General features: G+C 35.9%; 1 protein-coding gene across 1 annotated transcript; it reads right to left on the bottom strand.

Annotated features, from left to right (window-relative positions):
- Positions 1-13737: 13737 nt before the first annotated feature.
- LOC123241965 (mitochondrial carnitine/acylcarnitine carrier protein-like) lies at positions 13738-14751 on the bottom strand. Its single transcript, XM_044669460.1, has one exon. It carries the CDS (start codon positions 14749-14751, stop codon positions 13738-13740), a length of 1014 nt encoding a protein of 337 aa, XP_044525395.1.
- Between the last annotated feature and the right edge of the window lie 462 nt (positions 14752-15213).

The raw sequence follows: 15213 nt of genomic DNA, 5'->3' as shown, positions 1-15213 counted from the left end.
CAGGCTACAAATCCATTGATGAGAAAAGTGGGTGTTTATCCCAAGCATGTGAATACTTCTCCCAGTGGAATTAATGGTTGAAAATTTTGTTCCAATGGCCATAAAAGTGGCAGTTTGGAGCACTTAGAGCTTGGTCAACATTGAAGTCAAGACACAAAGGTCATCCACTTCATTCCAGACCATCACTAGTCCATAGCACTAATGGCAACCTATTTTTCAAATGTTATTTCTTATCACTTCTCACAATTCATACTAATGAACAGGAAGTCTAGTATATGTGCAGTCCCTAAACATTGAGAATTTCTGCCCATACCAAAATCCAGGCCTATGTTCATGTTGAACCCCCTTCATGAAATATCTATCTTCCTCTCTATTTCTCCATCTCTTACTCATCTTCAAAGAATCTTCTTAAGACTGACTTCTTCTTCCATGAAGCCTTCCTGACCAGTCCAACTTAGAGCTCTGCATGCTAATGTAATTTTCCCAGAGTTAGAATCCATGCATGATCTTAATAAAGGCCCTCAAATTAGACTAAGTAGACTTTCTGTTTGAGGACTCTAATAGAAGGACACAGACAAGTGTTGCACATGTTAAGGATGGATTCTAAGCTTCAGTGGCTTTCTATTGCACTCAGGATCAAATACAAAATGCTCTTTTTGACATTTAAAGTGCTTCATGGCATAGTTCCTTCCTACCTTCAAAGTCTTCTTATCCTTTGTTATCCTATACATACTCTTCAACCTAGTGATATTTTCCCCACAAATAAGATGGCTCTGGGCATTTTTTCTAGCTGTCCATCCTTGGAATACTTTCACTCTTCTTGTCTGACTACTGACCTCCCTTATCTCCTTTAAAACTCACCTAAAATCTCGTCTTCTATAGGAAATCTTCATCAATCCCTCTTAATTCTAACACCTTCCATTTCTTAATTATTTTGCATTTTGGATTTTGTGAACAGGATACATATGAACTGGAACAAAGCTGACTACAAGGAGAAAGACTTTAAATTCCTTTTTTGTTGTTGTTATTTAGTTGTTTTTTAGTCATTTCTTATTCAGCATGACCACACTTGGGGTTTTCTTGGCAAAGGTACTAGTTTTGTTTGCCATTCCATTTCCACGTCATTTTATAGATGAGTACACTGAGATAAACAGGGTTAAGTGACTTGCCCAGAGTTTCTTTTATTTAAACTACTAATGCATTCATTATATCTATCTGCACATGTATCTATGCAGATACTTATATTTCTATATTGATATTCATAAAAATCTACCTCTCCCAAGATTTCTATATCTATCTCTATTTTTCTATATTAATATTCATAAAAAATATACCTCTCCCAATATCTCTACATCTATCTCTATCTCTATTTCTGGCTCTGTCTCTACTCTCCTTGAATCATTGCTTTTCAGTTCTTGATAAGTACAAAAGCATGTTAATGAGTCTGATGGAAATTATAGATTTCATTTAAAACAGTAATACAGAGTACTGAATAATGTTTTCTTACAATAGTTTTCCAGGTTCCATTGGTCATTTCTGAACTCTTTAAAAATCGGGACATATTTAGTAAAATAAGTTTTTATTCATAGTAAAAGGCAAAAATACAAATTAAATCTGTCTATTAGGTATCTAACTGAACCCTCTGGAATAGCCACAAATATATAACAATGAATCACAGAATATTATGGCTGGCAGGGACCTCAGAGATCATCTAGTCTAACCAATTTATTTTAAAGATTATGAAACTATGCTTTTTCTTCTGCGTTTATTTTTAATAGTGTTTTTAAGTTAAAGAGCTGCTCAGATCCTTCAGATGGGCTATAAATCTTAAGTAACAACTGATTTTATAGGCTAGAGTTGTAATGCGGTGTGTTTAAGGGCACACAGAATGGAGGCAATCAGCACTTTGACCCAGGATGCTGATATGGGTACTAAGGGCAGCTTTCTGGCAAACACTTTTCCTCCCCTTGGCCAAATAGTACTCTTGTACTATAGCCAAAAGTCATAGAACCAGGACTTTCCCCCCTTACTACTAGATCCAGTCCTGGACTTGTGGCAATGTGGCAATCCAGGGAGCCTTCTTTCCCAACCACCACATCATCATATCTACTTTTGGCCAGATTATGTACACATCCCTGTTTGATTGTCCTCTGCACATTTATACTTTACCCTGTCTCCAGCTGAATTTGCCTCAGGCTCAGTTATAGCTGTAATGATTTGAAATCAATTCCCATGAGTCATCCACTTCATCTCACTTAACCTTTCAAGTCTATGCCTTTTTTTAAGTTCCATTCTTTCTTGAGATACATCGACTAGAACTGTAGCAGATGTGAAAATCTAGTGGCAATTTAAAGCACCTTACAGCAGGATAAGTGAGCATCTCTATTCACTTCACTAGTGCAGGAGGATAAACAAGCCTTAGGCTGGAATTTGGAAAGCTCAAGCACTTGTCCTTGGTCTTCTCTTGCCCATGTAAGTGGGTTAAAGCAAGTCTCTGTGGCTCTCTGGCTGTCAGGATGGAAGAAAGAATCTTGAATATTCCTTCTAGATCTAAAAATATGTGTGTATGAGATAAATATATCAATCTCCATCTATATATTATTTTTGCATATATTTCATACATTCATGCATATGTACAGATTTATATTGGAAATGTACCTACACATACAAACATATCAATATGTACATATATCATAATATCTATTGTGTGTATGTATCAGAACTTGGAGATGATCATCTCAGTCATACGCTGTGCAAACATTTTTTACACACATTAATTAACAACAATACCAAATTCCTTATACCTCATTCTGTTTCTTGGCTTATTGTTTTATTATTTTTTTTATTTTGGGTCCCAAGGAAATCAAGAGATATATTTTTTTATATTTCTTCATAAAATATTAAAGTTCCAACATGAGTCTCCTATTAATTAGTTATTTGATCTTCTACTTAGTCAATGAGCTTCATTTCAGGAGAAAGAAGAAGGGATGAAGACCAAGAGAGAAAGAGAGAGACAGAAAGAGAGACAGAGAGAAAGGCAGAGACAGAGGTAGAGAGAGAGACAGAGGTAGAGGGAGAAAGAGACAGAGAGTCACAGAGAGAGAGAGAGAGAGAGAGAGAGAGAGAGAGAGAGAGAGAGAGAGAGAGAGATGGAGAGAGGGAGGGGGAGGGAAATGGAGGAGAGGAGAGAAACATGCATGAGTATAATGATAATAAGTGTAATCAGTTTTTATTCCCTTCCCCTCTTCCCCATCCCATCTGATATTCTCTCCCCATCCTGGTAAAGGTCCTTATTGTCTCATGCTTGGACCATTCGAGTAGTACTCTGGTCAGTCCCTCTGCCTCAAGTATCCATTCCATCCTCCATTCAGGATTATGACCCTTCCTAAAGCACAGATCTGGCAATGTTGCTCTGCTCTTCAGTAAATTCCATTGATTCCTTATTTCCTCCAGGATTAAATATAAAATTTTCAGCTTGAAGTTCAAAACTTTTAATAAATTGGAGCCCTCCTCTCTTTCCAGACTTTCTAATATGCTCTGTTATCCAGTGACATTGGGCTTCTTTCTAATTCATTGCACAAGGCAACCCATGTCTTGATAATGTCTATTTTCACTGTCCCTAATGACCAGAATTTTCTCCTTCCTTATCCTGGCTTTCTGGATTCCACAATTAACTTCACGTTCTTGACTTCTTTAAGAGGTTTTTGCTTCATCCCTGAATTTTTCCCTAGAGTAAGCGACATGTGTCTTTTTACACAATAAGATGAACTTAGGAAAAAAATGTATGCTACAATAACACATGCACAACTTATTATCTATTACCTGTCATTTTGGGTAAGAGGAGAGGTGGGAGGGAGGGAGAGAACAAGAATAAAGAAATGTCAGAAAACAATTAATGAAAATTGTGCCAAAATGTAATCTGGAAAATAAATTGAAAATAATAAAGAAACTACCTGTTCTCATTAATGATAGTGTCTTTCTCCTGTTACTTCCCAATTCATTCTATTGTTTGTATGCTACCTCCTTTGTTATAGTGTGAGCTCCATGATACCAGATATACTGCCTTTTCCCTTTCTTTACATCTTCATTGCCTACCACAGGTTACAGAACCTAGAGGACTTGTTGACTGACATGTAAACCAATAAGTAGGTATGACATTTTTGATATTGATAACTAAAAACATTTGAGATGAAGAAAAGCTTCTGAAGGCAAATGATTTGAATCCATAAAAAATTTAGAAATTCAGTCAGAACTGGGTATGTCTATGGGGTGTGTGAAGCATTTGAGGAATGGAGGCCAAACTATGCAAAATTCCAAAGGTTATAAGAATGCCATGATCAGGAAATAAGAAGCATCCCAATTTGACAGAAATGTCAAATGTGCTAAGAAGATTTAATATGAAGTAATTTTGGAAAAGCAGGCCAGAATCAGATTGCAATGGACTTTCAAATTTTAAGCTCAGGAGTTTGTCATTCTTGAAACTATATAGTTTTGAGGCCAGGGAGTGCATGTTCATAGCTAGATCTTATTTGTGCTTTAGGGAGATTTTTTTGGCAGTGATATGAAAAGAGGTTTGGAAAGCAGAAAGGTTTAAAATTAGTGTCTTCAGTTATGAAGCTATTGTCATAATTGAGAAAAAAGATGATAAAGATCCCCACAAAGTGGTGTCATTTTAATGGAGAGGATATGGATACATACAATGTTCTGGAAGTGGTTCAGTATGCAAAAGATTTTTTTAAATTCTAGATTTCAGGCTTTTTCTCAATTACATACCCCAAACCATTCATTATATGTAACCCTTTTCTGAGTGAAATTTTTAATGATGACATAGCCCCAGGATTTGATTTCTGCTTCTAGGATGCCCAAATATAAAAGGAGAGCATCATCTTTTGAGAAAAAATAAACAAAAAATTCACATAAAAGGAATGCCATATAAATTTATGGTGAAGTTAGGATGAATTTTACCCAGCAACATGAGGACTAAATTTCCACCTGAACAACAGATGAACAACTTTTCCTTAGGGAATGCTTATGTGACTTTGTTATTCCCAGTGTCCTATTTGATATCATGCTAGTAGTGGTCTATATGAGCAGAGGGAAATGAACTCTAGTTGAAGGAAAAATGCTGTCAGAAGTTTGAGTTTATTTATGATTTTCAGAATAAGGGTCTGCTGTAGCAGCTCTCATATGTCTATAGGAGAGAGCAATTAGGGAACATGAACCATTAAATATGTGTGTGTTCTAAAAACCTGGAAGGCTGATTAAGGATGAGAAAAGGGAAAGTTATAATTGTGCCACAACAGCAAGAATGGGGGAGATGCCACAGATGGTTCTACCAAGAACTGGATTTGGTTAATGTGTAATAGTACTAGCATTATGCAACAAGAACCAGAATAACTTCTCCTGGTTATTCCAGGGAAAAAAATAGCATATATGTGTGTGGGGGTGCATGTATGTGTTTGTATGTGAATTGTGTGAGTTTTGATGGGGAGGAGGGTGAAAAGGGAGCTAACAATATATTCAGCTACTAAAACAATATTCCAGGTGTTACTAAAACTATTTAAATTGAGAGGCACCATAGTATAATGGGAAGGTCACCAAGTTTAGAACTAAGAAAGATTCAATGAGTTGTTTTTAAGTTGTTTTGTAGTCATGTCTGACTCTCCAATAAGAGGCTTCTTGACAGAGATACTGGGGTGGTTTGTTGTTTCCTTCTCCAGTTCATTTTATAGAAAAGGAAACTGAGGCAAACAAGATTAATCCAGTTTCCCAGGGTTACACAGCTAGTAAGTATCTGAGGCCAGATGGGAATTCAGGTCTTCCTGACCCAAGACCTAGGGCTCTATGCACTATGCCACCTAGCTATCCTGAATCAAGAGTGACTTGGGTTAAAATACTGCCTCGGATACCAGGTGCATGACCATAAGTCAATTAATCTCCTTGAACATCATCTTTTCTCAATTATCAATTTGGGAAAATAATATTTATGTATATGTGCTGTCTCATGAAGAAATCTCTGTGGAAATGTGCAATGTCCAGAAGCTATATCTCTCAGTCAAAAGTGTCTCTAACTCCTACTAACTGATTGTTTACTTATGGCCTTATTCATTCTTTATTATATTAGGTTCAAAGGTAATCAAGGTACATCTACTGATGTTTTCTTATAAAGTATACAAACTCCAGAATCTTTCTCAACTAATTAGTGGTGAGCTCCACCCAAATTTATAAAACCTGAAATATTTTTCTATAAACTTTCTCAAATGAAGATCCCCAAATCATATATCGATATTACTAGTTTAATAAGAGTAATCATTAGTACAAAAACAAACAAAAATTTATTATTTCCACAATGTATTGACTGTGAGAAAGATCATAGCTTACATCATCCCACACCAACAGCTATAATTTCTCATTCTTCCCACAGAATAGATTGAGTTTTCCAGATGGGAGTTAAAATTAATGAGGAATTCCCCTCAGAATAAGAAGTAAAATCACTTCTTTTAAAATGTATCTTCATACCCTCTCAAAGATTATAACTAACTCTCAAATCCCCCACAGACTTTTTTGGAATGACAGTTCAGTTTATTTAAAAATACATTTTGTTTCCCTTCACTCTTCTTTCTCACTCTCTCTCCTTTCCTGCTCCTTTGCATAGATTTTCTTAAAGATGAAAGTTAATAGTCATTTTTCATTGGTGTTAGTAACTACTGTCTCTGAAAGTCTGTTCCCAACAAATCCTCAGAAAAGATTTTCCTCCTTCCAAAAATACAAAAAATAAGGGAGGAATTATATATGTAGATAGATAAATAGAAACATACATCTATACATATAAAACAAAGAGTCATTTCCAAATAAATAAGCAGATAACAAGTTACGAGAAGAAGAAGCATATTCAAAAGAAGAAATGAAAGCCATCAAAAAAATTGGGGAAAAATTTTTGTGTAATGTCTTGTATAGAAGCCTAACACTGTATCTAAAATATATAGAGAATTTTGTAAAATATATGAGAACTTGAGCCATTCCCCAATTTAAAAATGCTCAAAATATATGAACAAACAGTTTTCGGATGAAGAAATCAAAGTTATATATTACTATGTTAAAATTTAATCATTATTGATTAGGGAAATGCAAATTAAAAATAATCATATATCATCTCATAATAAAATGATAAAGGGACAAAATGACAAGTTTTGAAGAGGATTTAGAAAAATAAGGATACATATGTTATTGGTAGAACTGTGAAGTGATACAAGCATTTTGGAGAGCTATCAAATTATATACTCAAAGAGTTATAAACCAATATGTACCTTTTGATCTAGTAATAACCACTATTTGTTTTATTTTCTAAGCTGATCAAGGAAAAAGGAAAAGAAACCATAGGTTCAAACATATTTATAACAGCTCTTTTTGTGGTGGCAAAGAAGTGGAAGCTAAAGGGATGTTCTTCAGTAGGGGAATGACTGAACAAGTTGTGGTATATGATTATAATCAAAAACTATTCTGTCAAACAAGATGATCACAAAAAATATCCTAGAAAGACTTATATGAATTGATGCAAAGTGTAGTGAGCTAAACCAGAAGAACATTGTATATAGTAACAATAATAATGTATGATGATCAACTACAAATGTCTTAAGTATTTTCAACAAGGCAAAAATCTGGGACAACTCTAAGAATCTCATGACAAAAAAGTACTTCTGTTTTCCAAGAAACATACTATTCTTCACTTTATTTTCAATATGATTTTTTCTCTAGTGTAAATATGTCTCTTCTTTCACAACATGATGAACAGATAAATATGTATTATATGATACTATATGTACCATCTACATAAAGATATCTGCCTTCTTGGAGAGGTGGGAATAGTGCAAGGGAGTGGGGAGAAAGAATGAGATAGATTTTTGGACATAGTCAATGTGAAAATTTATTTCTCTTGGATAATCATATATATATATATGTATTGTGATTTATTACATATTTATAAGAAATCATTATTATATCATCATTATGCTACATATGAAGTAATATATTAAAATCCATAGTTAATGAAATAAAATAGAAGGAAAAAATTAAAATTATTCTAAAGGTTTGCTTTATATTTGTCACATTTCCAAAGATGATAAGAAATAAAAAAGGTTAACCAATCAACAAGCATTTATTAAATGATCAAAGTACATAAAGCACATTGCAAGTCCTTAAATGAGTCATCATCATCATCATCATGATTATATATGAATAACTTAACCTTAGGAAACTTATCCTTGTTCCAGTTCTAAATTTGCCTGTCTCAAATTGCTCCTAGTATCACATTCTTGTTCTAAGCAACAAATTTAACATTCTTAACATCAGCCCTTTAAATACTTGACCATAGCTTTCATGTGTCATACTAACCTACTTCTTTCCTTCAGTTTAAACATCTCCACTTCCTTCAGTAGATTCTTATATAGCATGAACTAGAGGGTCTTCAGTATCGTGTCATCTTTGGATACTATTTACTTTATGATTTTTTTCCCCCAAATGATGTCCAAAATGGAACATTGTCCTCCTGATTTAGATTGGCCTCAGGAAAGTACAGTAGGATAATGACATCTTTTTTTCTAGAAACTTTGAAGGTAACAAATTTCCCAACAATAGAATAATATAAACCTGCAATGACTTGACTAGGGAAATATTGCTTTTCAACCATGGAGGGCTTCAAGCAAAGGCTAGATCACTACCATTAGGAATATTGCAGTTGGCATGTTTTTCAGATATGACTTGGACTCCATCCCCAATCAAATATTCTTTGATTCTATAGTGTAGCCTAAAAATACGTTAGTTATTTGTTGATTTTTGTTGTTGTTGTTGAATTCTTTTCAGCTTTTAGAAAGTCAATCAATTAATGAACATTTAACAAGTACTTTCTATGTGCCAATTACTCTGCTAAGGTTTGTCAAATTAAAAAGAATATTCCCTCCCAAGGTTTTGCAAATCTGTGCTTATAATGCTATTTACTAATCCTTAATTTGGTTTCAAATAGGTATGATAGTTTTCTTTTGAGTAACAAGACATTTCATTGTATGTCATTGTAGTTGAATGTAAATAAAAATTAAATACTTATTGAATTATATTCAAAATAAGATCTAAATTAAGCTTTTTTTCACCCACTGTGGAAGACCTTTTTTTTTCATTATTCTGAATTACTGATGTATTGATGTACATTTCTCTTTTTTTTTAATTTGGAAATGAGCTATTTATTACTCTAGATGCATATAGCTTTCATATTTATTTAGAATATTCTTTCTTTTAAAAAATGATTTCCCTGAAATTATTCCTTCAAATATTAGATTTCAGAAGTCTCTAAGTCATTTCTTTTTAAAAAAGCATTTCACCCAAGCCAATTACAGCTTTATTTCTAAAAGCTAGTAATTTTAAATATTAAACATTAGCATTAGGAATGAGTGATCTAGCTCTTGATAAAAATGAAAGTTTCATAACCTTTTCTTATCTTCAAAATCAAATGAAATGGAACCAAAGGCTTCTCAAGGTTAAAAATAACTTCTACAAGATTTTTGTGTTTAACATGTAGAGTGAGCCTTTCTGGGTCTCTTGATCAGTCTATTCCTCCAGACTCTTACCTAGGCAACACCTAGTGCTTCACCTATCTGATTGAAACTATAAAAAAGGGATTAGAACATGGAGAATAGGGTGGACAAGATTAGGTAACTTATTGGATAAGGGTTTAGTGAGAGGGAATTATGCAGCAGCCTAGGAAATAACATTTTGCTAGACTAACTTTATTTGTTGTTCAGTCATTTTCAGTTGTGTCTTAAGTGTTCAGGACCGCACTTGAGGTTTTTTTGGCAAAAATAATGGTTTATCATTTCCTTCTCTACCTCATTTTACAGATAAGGAAACTGAAGGAAAAAGGGTTAAGTGACTTGCCCAGGGTCACACAGCTAGTAAATATCTGAGATCTGATTTGAACTCAAGAAAATGAGTCTTCCTGATTCCAGGCCTAGTATTCCATCCCCTCTGCCACCTAGCTGTCCCATTCTAATGGATAAACTCCCTCATTTCTATCCACAAATTCTTATATGCCCTGAACTGTATGTACTTTATATGTACTTTCACTGTTATGTGTGCTCTCCTTTGTGTGCTATCCCTCTTGTCATTGTCTTCCCTAAAATGTGATGTCCAGAAACAACCATATTATTACAAATTAGTTCTCCAAAGTATAGAAGGACTATCACCAACTTGTTAATGTAATTTAGGGGTTAGCTAATTGGTACAGTGGAGAGAATGCTAGACCTGAAGTTAGGAAGACTCATCTTCCTGAGGTCAAGTCTGGATTTAGACACTTCCTGTTTAACCCTGGGCATACCACTTAACCCTGTTTGCTTCAGTTTCTTCATCTGTAAAATGAGAGAGAGAAGAAAATGGCAAAGTACTCAGAATCTTTGCCAAGAAAACCCCAAATGGGGTCATGAAGAGTTGGACATGACCAAAACAAATAAATAACAATAAAATCTAAGCTAACATTATGTTTTGTTTGCCACAGTCATTGTAAAATCTTAATTTATTTTCCTTCCATTAAACCACCAGAATTTCTCCAAACTTTCTTTGTAAATATCAACTCCCACCTATTTTCTTCTTACTATGAAGAAAAGGCATTGGATCTTTTATCAAATAATTTGGGTTAATTTTTTTCCATATAAACATCTCCAAATCAACAGAACTCACCATCTTTCCATCAAAAACCTAATTCTTTTCTACATTTCCCTATTTCTACCAAAGGTATCACAAGTCTTCCAATTTTTCACATTTTCCACCTTGACATCATCTTTAACTCCTCTCTTATCATCATCTCTCTGTCATTTCTCATATTTGATTATTTGGTAAATCATTCTCTCTACACCTCTAAAACGTGTAATCATATTCTTATACTTATCACCTTCCTACAGTTAGGTAGAGCCTTCATCATCTCTTATCTATACTCTAAATTATTCTCCTTGTTTCTGGTCTTTTCAGTCTCTCATCTGTCCCTTATACAGCTACCAGAAACTGATTTTCCCCAAGTGAAGATCTGTCATGGCACTCTTCTATGCAATAAACTTTATTGGCTTGCTATCTATTTTAGAATCAGATTTAAACTCCTCTCTTTGTCTTTTAAAGTCCTTAATCACTAGTCCATAACTTATTCCAGACTTATTAAACTCAACTCCTCTTACTGTTCCTTGCACACTATGCATCATCTAATGCCACCATGGATTTGTACCAGTTTGGGACCCCATCTCTACTCATTTCAGCCATGTGGAATTTCTTAGTTCTCTTAATACTTAAGTATATTCTCCCATATAAAGTCATTCCCTTCCCCATTTTGTTTCTGGTTTCCTGGATTTCAACATTATGTTTCAGCTGCAGTCAGTTCAGTGGATATTTGTTAAGTATCTTCTATCTGGTAGGCATTGTGCTAAAATGTTGGGCACACATAAAAAAGCATGAGAAAATACTTGCTTTTCAGGAGCTCATAGTCTAATGGAGGACACAAAATAAAAACAACTATTTATATTATGGGCTAATTGGGAAATAATCAACAGTAGGAAGGCACTAGAATTATGGCAGATCTGACAAACTTTCCTTCAGTAGATAGGATTTACTGGGATTTGCAGGAAGCCAGGAAAACTGAAAGCTAATCTGTGAAGACTCCTTTTGCCCTCTGTTGCCTTCTGGAACAATGTTTTTCCCTGTGGTCTTTTCAACATGGCAATATCCCTCTGCTATACTCATCCATGTCTCCTATTGTAGAGTTCTTTCTGGTGCCTCTATTTGGGAAAGGCATCCAGGATACCTGGATTCTTTTGATTCTCTTCCTAGTTGTGATTCTGACTTTTTGGATTCCAGTACCACGAACTGATAGTATGTTCATAATGTAATGAGCAAAAGAAGAAATGATTGAGGGAACAATGGTCTGAACTTCTGAGTATATTGATTTATTAAGCAATGCATATTGATTGCCTAATGAATCAGGAACAGGTCCTTTCTTTAACTAAGGGCTAGACGGCAAATACAGGGGGGAACAGAGTTTTTTACATTAAGAACATCAAATAAGATCAGTTAATGAAAAGAAAACAATATAACATTAGTAATATAATTTTCAATTGGATGAAAGTTTAGAGACTTTCCAAATTGGGAGAGAGGGAGCAAGCAGGCACAATTCCCTGAATTCTGAAAAATAAATGTCTCATCCCTCCCAAACATCAATAAACAATTAAAGAACATGGAAACCATAACTGGTTAATCAGTAAGGAATTCCATAGGTACATCTGCATTAATTTTTCTAGGAGCATTCAGCAAAATTTGAGTAGGAACAGAGAAAATAAATGTTATGAGTAACCCTGCATTGACATTAAATTATTCTTGCCTAGGATTTGGACCACTGAGGTAGACACTATGCCTTCATTAAACTAACATCACCTGATGTATCCAGGACTATACTGAATACAGGAATATATTAAAATAATTCTTCAGATGAAGGGTAAAATCTTCTTTTTTCTTTAAATATGGATTAAATATTGTTGGGAAATAGAGTTGCTATTATCAAATGTGTCTTGGAAGTGAATTACTACACAGAAGCAATTTGCTTATGTTAATGTCAGCTAGGATATACATAAGCAATTTCAAATAACTGTCAACACTTTATGACCATCTCCATTTCCTAAGGCAGTAATGCTGTTTAGAAATACTTAAACTTGGTGTATTAACCTCATTTAGTGAAGAAAGGATTAACATATAAATGTAAAGTATAGCTTTCTTTTTTAATCTGTTTTATGGTTCTAGTTAAATATGTCTGATATGCTTCCTCTTCTTTCTCCTCCCAATATTCTTGCTTGTCCTTATTTCCCCCCTCAGAGAACTTTACCATCAATGCTGTAAAAAAGAAGGAGGGAAAGAAAGAAGGAAGAAAGGAAGGTAGGGAAGAAGGTAAGGAGGGATGGAGGGAGGGAGGGAGGAAGAGAGAGAGAAGGGAAGGGAAGGAGGGAGAGAAAGAAAGGAAAAGAAGGAAGGAAGGAGAGAAGGAAAGAAGGGAGGAAAAAGGAAAGAAGGAAAGAAGGAAGGGAGGAAAAGAAAGAAAGGAAAGGAAAGGAAGGAAGAAGGGAGAGGAAAGGAAGAACTTTAAAAACCTGGAAAACCAACAAAAATGACTCGTTTTCTTATTAATTCCATGGTTCCATTTTTGATTGGAAATTGTCCTGTTCACAGGGTGGGAATTGAGTTGGGAAGAGGACACTCTCACACAATCCTATTTGAATTCGGTTATTTTATTCTTTGAAATTAGTGATACATAAAATTAAAACTGGTGTTGACAAGCTAGCAATATGCTCTTAAAATATACACCCAAAGTCAGCACAAAATAGAGACAGTCAGCTATTGTCACATTTCAACTTGTGTGAGAATTAAGTGCTCGTCAAATACTGCTTGAATAGTCTTTCCACTGAAGGTTAGTTGGGATTAAAAATGTCTCTGGTACGGTTAGTGAATTACATGGCCCCTCTAGAACTGAGGAACAGGTCCTAGGTAGCAGCTTTATTTGAGATGCCAAAAAGATTGTTTTGAAGGTAGCTTCTAACTTCCACCTCCAAAGCCTTATGAAAAGAACTTCAATCTAAATTAAGGCTGAATTGAGTTCAGTCCTGTCTTTGCTATGGTCCTTGGACTCCTTCTCTCTTTCTCCGGAGGGATTAAGATTTGTGAGTTTCACAAATTAGGGGCGGCCCAATTAAGGAACGACATTGCAACTTCAAAGCCAAGGAAACAGGCAGCATTAGCTGGGAAGGCGCGCATCATGACAGCTGTAAGACCTTTATACAGGGAGGTGACCCCCTCTAGGATGATCAGTTCTTTCAGTACATCCCGGAATCCATTCGGGTATTTCCCCGGTGGGGCAGTCTGGTAGCGGGACTTCAGGACATCGGGAGGGATAGCCATAACCCAGAAGAAGATTCCCGCTGCCCCTCCGGCAGTCAGGATTCGCGGAGCACTGAGATCATGAACACTTTTGCCTTGTGGGGTTAAAATATTTTTCAGCCACTCGTAAGTCATGAAGTACATGCCATTGGCAGGAACATCTCGCATGAGGGTGAGCACAGTCCCTTTGTAAATGCCTCTGATTCCGGCTTCCTGATACACCTTTCTGACACAGTCCCACGCCCCATTGTATTTTCTTTTTTTTGAAGCAGCTTGAATCTGTAAGAGACACTTGATTCTTTCTCCAGGGGCCATGATTGCTGTTGTGAACACACCAGATAACATTCCGGCTACAAACAGCTGAGGATAAGTCAAGGCATCATCTGGGTTTTTCTGTTGTAGTTTTTTGCCCAATCCAAAGCCAAAGAAGCACGTGGCCAATATGGGAGCGACGCCCACAAGGGGCGCGGCCATTCCTTGGTACAATCCTGGAATCCCCTCTTTCGCTAGGATCTTTCTGAAACAATCCAAGGCCCCGGAATAGTGGGGAAGCTGTACTGGCAGGTTCTTGGGCTGGGTCTGCAGCTTCACCTTCACTGTGTCCAACGGGTGGCCAACGAACACCAGGCATATGCCTCCGAAGCCCCCAGCCAGGAAGTTTTTTATGGGGCTGATGGGCGACCCTGTATCCACCTCCATGATGAGGGTCTCTCTGCCCTGGTCCTTCACCGCGTGCCGCCAACGACTTCCCCCTACCATGGGAGAAGGAGGTGGGGCCGCTGGCCATTTTGGATCCCTTTTCATATTCAATTACTGCTTAATTGTGCCATAGATTTTTATGTCTGCTTTTCAGATCCCATCTTAGCCATGCTCTCCGACCCATTGTGATGAGAAAAATGAACTATTTTTTTTTCTTTTTTCCTTCTTACTTACTGCCCCAAGAACCAGATCTTTCCTACCCTCCAATTTTATTAGTGGTCTATAGTCCTTAAAACTTAACCTCCTTGTGCCACCTCTGGTCTCAGCTCTGGGCCAATTTCAACTCTATAATTTGTGGTAATTTAGAACTTTTAGGGCATTCGGCACGCCTTTTGTACTGAAGAATACCTTCCCCATACAAATTCACATTTTATGGGGACTATCTTTCCCCCTCTTAACTTCTCCCATTTTGGAAGGAAATCCTAGACCTGTGAGCAATAATCTAAGCTATAAAGCAAGTCATCACAGGAGTTTCAAGGATAGAAGAATTATCAAGACTAATGGTGC

Source organism: Gracilinanus agilis, chromosome 3 (genome assembly GCF_016433145.1).
Source record: "Gracilinanus agilis isolate LMUSP501 chromosome 3, AgileGrace, whole genome shotgun sequence".
Taxonomy (NCBI): Eukaryota; Metazoa; Chordata; class Mammalia; order Didelphimorphia; family Didelphidae; genus Gracilinanus; species Gracilinanus agilis.
The sequence above is the reverse complement of the archived record's forward strand: the minus strand, read 5'-3'. Positions and strand labels throughout refer to the sequence as shown.

Excerpts from the sequence above, each read along its gene's own strand:
- LOC123241965 (XM_044669460.1), bottom strand. The coding sequence starts at position 14,751 with ATGAAAAGGGATCCAAAATGGCCAGCGGCCCCACCTCCTTCTCCCATG.